At 42.9% G+C, this 12,032-nt stretch overlaps 1 protein-coding gene across 5 annotated transcripts in view; it reads left to right on the top strand.

Annotated features, from left to right (window-relative positions):
- Positions 1–12,032, top strand: part of CRADD (CARD and death domain containing adaptor protein) — a 392,758-nt gene that overhangs the window by 190,102 nt on the left and 190,624 nt on the right. For 2 of the 5 annotated variants that reach the window (XR_016022537.1, XR_016022536.1), the window contains exon 3: positions 8,112–8,456. Coding sequence is in view for 3 of the 5 variants with exons in the window: in XM_088801224.1 (XP_088657350.1) it covers positions 8,112–8,431 (320 nt within the window). In the remaining 2 variants the exon portion in view is untranslated. Of the gene's footprint in view, positions 1–8,111; positions 10,684–12,032 lie in introns of those variants that run through there. The other 3 variants (XM_088801224.1, XM_088801226.1, XM_074325277.2) reach the window with 2 other exon arrangements.

The following is a 12,032-nucleotide window of genomic DNA, read 5'->3' on the forward strand; positions in this document are numbered from 1 at the left end:
GTCACATGTCTTGCTTTAGTCAATGGAACATGAGTGGACTTGACCTGAGCAGAAGCCTTACATGTCCTCAAGCAGGGGTTAGCCTTTCACTCCTAAAAAGTAGCCTCACTGGAGGGGAAAAGTCTCAACTTTCTTTTTTTTTTTTGTCCAGCAACCCTGAAGCATATGACACTTTCATCAGTGATAACTCACGGCAGCAGGGACCTGGGGATGCTGGTATATTACCAGGCTCCCCAAAGGAATGTGTATAGTTTTTAAAAGTGTTACCCCATGGCCAACTGTGTCACTCTTACAAAGAATTCATATGTGCTTACAGCATCTCCAGTTATATTGTACAATAACTGAAGTTATAGTTAAAAGACCTTTCTGTTTTTCTAGATCCCTGACTGCAGATTTATCTGACACATCTAGCAGCTGTTTCCATGTCTCCTGGGCCTTTCCTTTCCTCCATGGCCTTCAGTTTCTGAGCTGTGCTCTTGAACCCTGTAGAGCTCTTTCAGGTCACCATGAAGGCAGCTGCATATCCCAGGATGCAGGGCACGAGGGGAACGTAGATGGGACACAGGACCCGTGGACTCTCCTTACTCAGAGTACCACCCCCAGCCACGGGAGACCAGGGCACGCTGTCTACACAGAGATCTGTTGGAAGAGGTTGGGAAACTCTACTTGGAGGAACATTTTGTTTTACAAGTATGATCCACTACTGAAAAGTGTGCATTGTGTTCCATTTTATGCTCGGCAAGGAGCTAAAGGCAGGCAAAGGAGGGTGCGGAAGTAGATGTCTGTGCCCATAAAGAGCTGGAGAGACAACAATGTTGTATAAGAGACACAGGAAAGTCATGTGAATCATTTAGACCTGACTCTACATGCAGTAAGAATTGTAAAGGAGACTTTTAGGTTTGAGGCCAGAGCAGCCATTGACCGGCATGAGTGAGGAAGGAAGAGTTAGTTGGAGAAGGAGGGGCGAATGCTGCGCTGCTTTCATTCCTGCAGTGACTCCAAAGATGGGGGCTGAAGCGGGGAAAGTCAGTGGGGAGGATGGGGGAGACGAGACTGGGAGTGTTCAGCCCTTCCAGTGGGTCCTTGGCTTCACGGGGGTAGATGTGTTTGTCAGAGAATGTCGAGCCTTTTGGAACAGGTGAGTTTTAACTTCACTGAGAATGCAATGAAAGGATTGCATGAAAGATTTAGGATCTGTCGAAGGGAGAACGTTTTGTCAGTATAAAAGGATTTCACTCCCTGCTTAGGATTTTTAAAACTAGGTTGGCTATTCTTATGTCATAGTATCTGGTGGTTCCTAACCGGGGTAGTACTGCCTCACCCTGGGGTGTGTGGACCCGTGTGCTCAGGCTGGGCTGAGGGATGGTACGAGCACTTAGTAGGTGCATGTCCGAGAAGCTGATGACCCTGCTATGCACTGGGGACAGCCCCGCACAGTGGAGAGTCCTGCCCCAAATGCCAGTGGCACACTTATTGAGAAACACTGGACTTCCCAAACTTCAGTCATTTGGGTTCTACTTGTACAATTTTTTCCAAGTCTTGGTACCACCTGTACCACTACCTTAATGCTTTTATTTAAATTTGCTTTTTATTTTAAAATTGATTTTTCTTTTTTACTTTTTGGTCAGTCTTTATCTGCTTTTTTATTTACTTATCTTAATCCTTACAATCATGAGTTTGAAAAGCTATTTGTACTTTTCTAATCGTATTAAAATAGATACATGACTATTGTAATACAGAATGTTCACTCATGAACCACCAGACACGCACACCACTAGTGGTATACACACCAAGCTTTGAGAAGCAGTGGCCAGACGGTCACAGTGGATTAATTTATAGCTTGACCTGATTTTATGTAGTGTGTCCATGGGAGTTGACACGAAAGCCTTAGGACTCTCATTTTTAAGTAACCTCATATTCAGCAGCATTCACAAGCTAGAAGGGCCTCGTGAGGATGCTTTTCCAAATAGAGGTGAGACTACACAAGCAGCTGGTACTGTCTCTTTCTGTGTGTATGTAAGCTCTTCTTGGAAGGGCCTGGTGTACTCTAGGCTGGGGGTGTTTGTGTGCCCCTGGTCTCTGTCCAGCCTGCGTCCACAGAAGACTGGCCATCTCCTAGTTATGTGGAAGGATTCACAAGATATATGTGACCCCGGCAGTGTGGAGGATGAGAGCAAATACTGTTCTCACTTCCAGTTAGTTGGCTCAAAGCATATGCTGCATTAATAGTTGGCCCATCGTCAGAATGATGACAGAATGCAGCCCAGTCACAGAGGCTCCCTCCCCAACACCAATGAGCGGAACCTAAAATCAGTTAAAATAAAAACATTCATCAGCAGCAACCAAACAAACAAAAAAAACGGTCACAGCTTTAGGCCATGTGCTTTGAAAAGCGGCAGGCAATGAAGAAAACACCCTGCCCTGGCCCCTCAGCAATGATACTGGGAAGGGAAGGTGAGGGGACAAAGTCCTCAGGATTCCTGGTAATACAGATAAGTTTGGAAAGAAGCTGGCTGAGGAGGTGAGTCCACAGCCTCCATATATGTCAGGAATCACCCTCAGCAGAGGCAGGAAGGCCACCCAGAGCAGGCCGTCTCCCAGGCTCCGTGCTGAGTTACAGGAACGAGACCACAGGAGTGAGTGCACCCTGGCTGGGCAGAGTGGGATCTGGTGTAAGATACTGAATTAGCTTCCAAAGAGACGGCAGGGTCTGGGACATCCAGCAAAGGCAGGCCTGGTGAGTCCTACGGCGCCTCAGTGGCAGACACTACACAGACAGCAACAGCTCAGAGGAGAAGACAACTGGTCCCCTATACGGTGAACAGAGTGTCAAGGCTACATCAACTTACTATAAGAGAGCAAACAGAAGTTTTGGACAGAGATACTCACACAAGTATGTACAAGATGAAGAGAAATGTCCCGCCAGCTGTGTGAAAATGCTACCGCAGAAGAATGAAAGGAACATGGCTTGCAAACAAACAAACAAACATATAACCAATCTGGTCTGAGAGAACAGCCAATCCAAGAAAACGCAACTTCACAAGTATTTCATGCTACCGTGTTTCCCCGAAAATAAGACCTAACCAGACTATCAGCTCTAATGCGTCTTTTGGAGCAAAAATTAACATAAGACTTGGTATTATATTATATTATATTATATTATATTATATTATATTATATTATATTATATTATACTGGGTCTTATATTATATTAAAATAAGACCAGGTCTTATATTAATTTTTGCTCCAAAAGACACATTAGAGCTGATGGTCTGGCTAAGTCTTATTTTCAGGGAAACACGGTATAGAAGAGCTTGGTATCGATTCAGTAGAAATAAAAACTCAATGTAATTATGATAAAACAATGAGATTCTTTCTAAATTTTTATTTTTAATTGTGATAAAATATACATAAAATTTGGCATCTTTTCTATTTTTAAGTGTATAGTTCAGTAGTGTTAAGTGCATTTACATTGTTGTGCCACCAACCTCCAGAACCCTTTTCATCTTGTAAAACTGAAACTGTACTCATTAAACAACTCCCCATTCCTCCCTCCCCCAGCCCCTGCCAACCATCATTCTTCTTTCCATTTCAATGAATTTGACTACTCTACTACCTCATATGAGTGGAATCATAGAGTATTTGTCCTTTCGTGACTGACTGATTTCACTAAGCATAATGTCCTCGAGGTTCATACCTGTCGTAGCATGGGTCAGCATTGTTTTCCTTGTTAAGACTGCATAATATTCTAAAATATAATATACCATGCTTTGTTTATCCATTCATCCCCTTGATAGACACTTGGGTTGCTTCCACTATTTGGCTATTGTGAACAATGCTGCTATGAACATGGATATACAAGTATCTCTTCGTGTCATTGCTTCAGTTCCTTTAGGTATATAACCGAGAAGTACAATTGCTGGATTGTATGGTAATTCCGTTTTCAATTGAACCGCCATACTGTTTCCATAGCAGCTGTACCATTTTACATTTCTCACCAATAGTGCACGGGGGTTTCAGTTTCTCCACATCTTCACAACACTTGTTATTTTCTTTTAAATAATTTCTTTTATTTTTCAATTATAGTTGACATATAATATTGTATTAGTTTTGGGTGTACAACATAGTGATTAGACATTATATAAGTTACGAAATGATCACCCCAATAAGTCTAGTATCCATTTGACACTGTCCATAATTATTGCAATACTGTTGACTATATTCCTTATGTTGTACTTTACATCCCCGTGACTACTTTTATAACTGCCAATTTGTAAATCTTAATCCTGTCCCCTTTTTCATCCACTCCCCCAACCCATATCCCATCTGGCAACCATCAAAATGTTCTCTGTATCTATGAGTTTGTTTCTGTTTTATTTGTTTATTTTGGTTTTTAGATTCCACATATAAGTGAAATCACATGGTATTTGCCTTTCTCTGTCTGACTTATTTCAGTTAGCATAATACCTTCTAGGTCCATCCATGTTTTGCAAATGGCAAGATTTTTGTCCTTTTTTATAGCTGAGTAATATTCCATTGTATCTATGCACCACTTCTTTGTCCATTCATCTATCAATGGACAATGGTTGCTTCCATATTTTAGCCACTATAAATAATGCTGCAATGAACATAGGGATGCTTATGTCTTTTCTGATTAGTGTTTTGGGTTTCTTTGGATAAACATCCAGAAGTGGGATTACTAGATCCTTCTTTGCCTCTTGTTATATAACCTTTGTTTTAAAATGTATTTTGTCTGATATAAATATTGCTACTCCAGATTTTTTCATTTCCCATTTACCTGAAATATCTTTTTCCATTCCTTTACTTTCAGTCTGTGTATGTCTTTCAACCTGAACTCTCAAGTTAGCAGTATGCAAGTTATGTATTGGTCTTGTTATCTTATCCATTCAGCCTCCTTATGTCTTCTTATTGGAGTATTTAATCCATTTATAGTTGAATTAATTATCGATATGTATGTAGCTATTGCCATTTTATTATTCATATTTTTTATTTTTTTCTTCTTCTTAAAGAAGTCCCTTTAACATTTCTTGTAATACTGGTTTGATGGTGATGAACTCCTTTAGCTTTTTCTTATCTGGGAAGACCTTATTAATTTTATAACTGGAGGTTTATTCCCTTTCATCAATCTCTCTCTTTCCTCCCACACCCCATCCCCTGGCAACCACCATTCTACTCTCTGTTTCAATGAGTTTGACTGGAAGTCTACTTTCTTTTTCTTTTTTTCTTTTTTAATAGCAACCATCCTAATGGGTGTGAGGTGGAATGGGATTTTTAAAAGATAGATTGAAGAGCCAAGAAAGAGAGAGAGAGAGAGAGAGAGAGAGAGAGAGAGAGAGAGAGAGAGAGAGAGAGAGAGAGAGAGGAGAGAGAGAGAGAGAGAGAGAGAGAAAGAAAGAAAGAAAGAAAGAAAGAAAGAAAGGGAGAATAAAAACACAATATGAGATTTGAACCAGGAAAAAAAGACAAAAACAAACAAAAAACCAGAACAGACATAACCAAAGGTCAAATGAGTGGCATGAGGAAAGGCATGAGATAATCACAGGGAGTTAAAGCAGTGAGAGAGAAAATGACTGTCGTGGAGGATAGGCAAAGCCATACAGCATATGAAGCAGAAAAAGAATGCAAAGATATAAGACAGGAAGATTTTTTTCTGAAAGGAAGGAAGAACTAAATCTTTGTTCAGAAAGTCATGCAAATGCCTGGAAAAGCAGATAGAAAATGACCATGGTCTAAAGTTTCAGTACTGTAAACTCCAGACAGAAAGAGTCATTTACATAAAATGGGAATGGTCAAGTTGGTATCAGAATTCTCCACACCAACATTCTCTACCATGAAATATGAGCAAGGTCTACAAACTTGTAAGAGGAATAAAAGTATTTAAATCATATAAAATTATATTAATAATTTAAAAGTACAATATTAAAATAATGTAATATGACATTTTTAAAATAAATATTAAGTTATTATTCAGCAGTGAAGGCAATAAGCAATCTCGATCTGAAAGAACTCAAGGAAAATAGTAACCATGAACATTTCTTGAGAAGAACCACCCTATGATTAAATCGACCCCAAAACTCAAATCAGAATAACAGACTCAGGAGTGGAAATGCCATGGTTACAAAAAACAGCGGCAACAACAAAAAACACTGGTGAACATTGAAACCATTATAATGTAGTTTTAAGACTGAACAGCTGGGGGGATTATTGTTACAGAAGAATATAAATGTTATGCATGTGGCAAAGTAAAAATGATGTGACAAAAGTCAAGAAGTGTGAGGAAAGGGAGGGAGATATAAAGTGTTCATTGTATTAATATAAAAACATGCAGTTTACGTCTTAAATTTTCATGCATTTTTTTCTCAGTGTTAAATCCTGTGTGTGTGTGTGTGTGTGTGTGTGTGTGTGTGTGTGTGTCTGTGTGTGTTTTAAGTATTTAACTGCAGGTCAGAAAGCCATTTAGTTGACTTCTTATTTTTCTTCTGTTATAGTCAAACAAAATTAAATAACTCTAAGAAAAAAGCTGTTATATTGTTCTTCCAACATGTGCATAAAGACATGTCCAAAATGGTGTTCACCAACTGTAAATACAATGGTGGGATATTGGATAGTGTGTTTTCTTCTTTATATTAATATGTTTTTGTGTTGCTTGATTTTTTTTAATGAACCCGTATTTTTATAAAAGCGATAAAATCATTACTGTTAATATAAAATATTGGTCAGTAATATCATCATTATTTTAATTGCTTCTTAGTCCAGAGTCCTTGACAATAATTATACAACTCATGGCTAAGGCATTGGCAGCAGCCTAGAGGCCAAAGGCATGTGCAGTGGGAAGCATCAGCTCTTCTAATAGGATGCCTTTTGCCTTCTTATTGAATTCTTAAAACAGTGAGCTGGTGAGTGTGAGGTGGGGCTGACTGGAATTCCTGTGATGCTGGTGACAGGAAGTGTAGTACAGTGTGCTATCATACCCATGTCTGAACCAGGAATATCAAGACCTCACTTCTAGTCCCGGCCTACCCAGTAACCAGCACCATAACGTAGACATTTGGAGTCCTTCTCAATCTCTGCACTTTGCTGCAGTGAATTCCTTTCACTTCCTTGAATGTGCCATGTTCTTCTGCCTCAGGGCCTTTGCACATGCAGTTCTTGCTGCACAGGGTATACTCTTTTCCTTTCCCTTCACGGGGCTCCTTCCCATGTTCAGGGCTTAGCTTTAACCCCCTTCCTCTGGAAGGCCTTCTGTGTAACTGCTGGCCCTTCTCATTGGATATGCTGGGAACACTACCGTCATCACTCAAGATCAGACTTCCTCAGCAGGCTGACCTCCAGGAGACTGGAATTCAGTGTAGGATTTCAAGGTCAGGTTCTCCCACTGTCTTACTGCAGCACATGCTTTCTCTTCTGGCTCTGGACTCTGCCAGGATGGTGACTCTCCTCCTGTGGCCTGTGCTGGGACAGTGAACTCAGCTTTCCTCTCCTCCTGCTACCTCTTGGCCTCTAAGTTTTGTTTTTTCTCAGTGGGCCTCTTGGCTCCTGCTTCTGTTAGAAGCTACAGTCTTTCTTGATGATATTGAAGTTGATCAGGAAAGAGTAGCTGTTCTGTTTAACATGTTACCCCCAAGTGCTAGCTATTCCTGCAGGAGAGGCATCCCTGCACCCACAGGCCGTTGCCCGAGGGACTGGGGGGCCACACAGGCATTCTCCGACTCCCCCAGAGTCCCCTGCCTGGCCTCTCTGTTGAAAGCGATGGAAGTGAAAAAAAGCATGTTACAAAGCACTATGTACGATATAATCCTACATGAATGTTTTATATATGAAAGACTAAAATCGATCAAATTATTATTAGTTGGTTTCTCTGATGGGATTAGTTGATTTTATTTTCTTGTTTTCAAATTGCCTATAATAAACATTTTCATAGTTGCTGAATGGTATTTCTTAAGCCCCTCCCTATATATGGCTTTGTACTGATCAGCTCCTAAGAAGACTAGGAAAAGTTGGCCCTGACATTGGAAGTGTATGTCGTTCTCCCTGCGCTTTTCTTTTCTGCCCCCATCTGAAGAAGTGTTTGCTTCCTCTTTTCACTTTAGTGTCCTTCTCCTCCACAGACGACGCCATAGCTGGAATCCCTCCGCACGTCCTCAACAGCTCCCCGTCGGACCGGCAGATTAACCAGCTGGCCCAGAGGCTGGGCCCCGAGTGGGAGCCCGTGGTGCTGTCCCTGGGGCTGTCCCAGACGGATATCTACCGCTGTAAGGCCAACCACCCCCACAACGTGCAGTCGCAGATGGTGGAGGCCTTCATCCGCTGGAGGCAGCGCTTCGGGAGGGAGGCCACGTTCCAGAGCTTGCACCGGGGCCTGCGGACGGCGGAGGCAGACCTGTCAGTGCTTCAGCACATGCTGGAATGATGGTGCCGCCTTCCACCCGCTGCGGGTGTGTCCCCAGTTGCATGTGCCAAGGGCGGGTAGTTCTTTGGGGGGGGGGGGGCTCTGTGTGTGTGTTTTCTTTTTAACGATCCTTAGATGAAAGGGGAAAATAGAATTTGCACATGACATGACCTGAAAGATTACCTTAAAGGCCAGATTACTTAGATCTCTCACACTGGCTTGACAATTCATCGTTTGTAATTGCTAGAAGATTGCATTGTTTTAATTGTTCAGGTTTTAATTGTGTGGTTGCCTTTTAGTAGACTGGTAAATCATAGTGGCTAAAAAAACCAATGTGGTATCATATTACATGCAGGTGTCCTGTACATAAAGCATCCACTTTTCCTCAACTGTGGACTTTGGTATTAAGGATGATGATAATAAAAAGTGAATTACTATTATGATGTGGCACTTTCATAAGAAAGCATTGTTGGGTTTTTTTCGCATTCTCATATTGCATAGATTAAGGGTGTAAAATTACAGTGGTTGTTTGTTTGAAATGGAATTGATAGCAACAGGAAAATGGTTGCTTTCGTCAGTCAAGATAAATAGCCCAGGCAGGGTGTCTGCCTTAAATCTAAGACACTAAAGCTCCTTGCAAAGACCCGGTCAAGTACCAGCGTGTATGCCTGAGGTCTTCGTCTATTAAAGATTGCTTAAGAAAATTCTCTGCCATTTATTTATAGGACTTATTCTGGGGGACAAAAGGAGGCATGGCCTTTCCATTAAAGCCCTAATGATCGAAGTGTTATGCCTGTGGTTTTTTTTTAAAACATCTGACTTTTTTTTTTTTTTTAATGGGGAATATTGGGGAACAGTTTTTCTCCAGGGCCCATCAGCTCCAAGTCGTTGTCCTTCAATCTAGTTGTGGAGGGCGCAGCTCAGCTCCAAGTCCAGTCGCCGTTTTCAACCTTAGTTGCAGGGGGCACAGCCCACCACCCCATGCGGGAATTGAACCAGCAACCTTGTGGTTGAGAGCTCACACTCTAACTAACTGAGCTGTTCAGCTGCCCCTCTGGCAGTTCGTTGTCTTCAATCTAGTTGTGGAGGGCGCAGCTTGCTGGCCCATGTGGGAATCGAACCCGCAACCCTATGGTTCAGAGCTCGCGCTCTAACCAACTGGGCCATCCAGCCAACCTGAAGTGTTATGCTTTTAAGGAGTATGATTTTGTCTTCTGTCCTTTTATTACTAAAAGGACACATGATATTTGTCGAATGCCTTACTGTTTGTCAAATGCTTTACTGTTTTCAAGGCTTTTCATATACGTGCTCTCATTTGGATCTCACAAAAATTTTATAAAGTAGTTGGGCAAGGGAAGTGAGCCTCCTTCTGTGGCTAGATTAAGTGATTTGCCCGGTGGAATGAGCTAGAATGTGTGCTTTGGAGCACTGTTCCCGCGTGCCCTCTCCAATTGCTCCAAGCTGCTTCTCCTCCTGTCTTAAATGCTATTGGAAGGAGCTTGAGTCCTGCTCTCCTCCTGCCAGCAGCGTTGCCTTGGGGAAGTTACTTCACTGCTCTAAGCCTCTCGGTTTCCTCATGTGTAGAATGAGGAAATGACTGTCCCCACCTCCAAGAATTTTGTGATGATAAAAGGAATAATATCTGCCAAGGGCTCATCTAGTGCCTGGCCCATGGTCACCTCTGGGGAAATGGTAGCTGTTACGTTGCTGCTGTGGCGAGGCTGAACCTGGATGCAGTCCACAGACAAGCCGAATGAATAGTGGCTAAAGCCTAGGGCACTGCAACAGAAAGTGCAATTACCATGTTTCTTGCTGAGCTTTAAAATAGGGTGTGATTTTATTAACTCTACAATGGGTCCAATCAAGAAAGGGACAGGTGATCTGCCCTTCTCAATAATCGGAGAATTATAGTCCTAACTCAGGATTTTTCAAAAGGAAAAAAATTCTACTTTTTACCTCTCTCCATTCCCGTGTCAAGTGTATAGAGTGGTAGAGATGAACTGAAGAGGGAGCTCAAAAAGGTGACAGTGATGTGTTGACGGCATCCTTTTAGAGGTCTGGTAACTGTATTCCCTCTACTAGAAAAGATCAGTTATTTTACGGTTCAACGATAGTTCAGGATGGTCTACGGGCTTCATCAGCTCCCTTGTCTATGTTGTAGCCCCGCCATTAATTCATTATCTTGTAAAATTCTCCTACTTTGGCCCCATCACTGCGTCTAGTGATTGACTGTACTTCTACGGCATCTTTAATAAACTGCTTTTCGTTTTGAACCTTGGACTCGTTACATGGCTGTTCATCCCCCGGGGGTTGCTTTGGCTTTTGTTCTCACCACATTTATGGATGAGTGAGTATAGCTGGGCTCTGCTGCGTCTGACTGGTGTTTTAGAAGTGGGTCTGATGATTAGCTAGGTCATCTTCCTGCCATTTTTAAGGAATTGGTCGTGCACAAAGACACTTCTATGCTCTGTCAGCAGTGAAGAAAATTCATGATGAACTTGCCCATGATGGGCTGCCAGGGCCATTAGAGAGCTCTGACTTGTTGCCCTTAATGAGCGGGGAGTCTCCACGGCCAAGTGGCAGCCACACCTGCTCACGTTCTTGCAGAAGATTTGCAGCATGGAAGAACAGAGCGTACAGATCACTGCCTCATTCCTACCTTTAGCTGCAGACAGTGATGCTATGTGACATCTGCCTACCTCCCAAGAGAATCAGGTGGGTATTGTGCCTGCAAGGAACCTATGTATTTTCACATGGGAGAAGATTCTACAATTCCAGGGACTGTCTACCCCCAATAAAATTCTGAATGAGTGCAGTGACGTGGCCGAACACTTGCCAGCACTGACCAAAAAATGATTTAAGAAAAGTCTTGCTCCACTTTGGTTCGGGGTGTGTGTTGTTATATATGTATACATATGCGCGTGCATGAGTATGCTTCCAAACTTTTTAAAAACTATAACTTCCATTAAATTTTCTCAGTACAAAAATAGTACATGTTTATTATAGCAGTTTGAAAAAATACCAATGAGCAAAAAGAAAAAAATGAGAACTACCCCTCCTCCCATCTTCCAAAGACAAATACTCATTGAAGAAGCTGAGTCCTGCTCTCCTTCTGCTGGCAGTACTGCCTCGGGGAAGTTTCTTCCCCTCTCTGAGCCTTGGTCATACCCGCTGTGGGGACAGAGCCCCAGAGAGTAGTTTACAGGCTCTCGGCCTCATGTGAAGGGGTGCTGGCTCGGGTGGTGAACGGCCGTCGGCTGTGGCTGATTGGCCGTCGGCTGTGGCCGGTTAGCCAATTGGCCGCTGGTATAACTGCTGCGACTACGGAGGACTGCCGAGGAGCCGAGCAGAGCCGAAGAGAGCGGAAGAGGAGAGCCGAGAGAGAGGAACAGAGGAGAGAGTGGAGAAGGGTCGTCGGTCGGTCGGTTGGCGGAAAAGCGGACGGCAGGTCGGCGTCCGGTGGGCCCAGCCTCCAGTGAGACCGTGGTGGTATGGCTCCCCTACCTATGGCTCCGTGGGTGTTCCTTGTTGGCCTCACCGTATCCTGCGTTCTTATGTGGGGAGCGGGACCAGAGACCCCGCAGGCCGCCCCGCACGACAAATGGCGGAGCGAGCAAGGTCC

Source organism: Rhinolophus sinicus, chromosome 1, assembly GCF_057876585.1.
Source record: "Rhinolophus sinicus isolate RSI-liver-muscle chromosome 1, RSI-T2T, whole genome shotgun sequence".
NCBI lineage: Eukaryota > Metazoa > Chordata > Mammalia > Chiroptera > Rhinolophidae > Rhinolophus > Rhinolophus sinicus.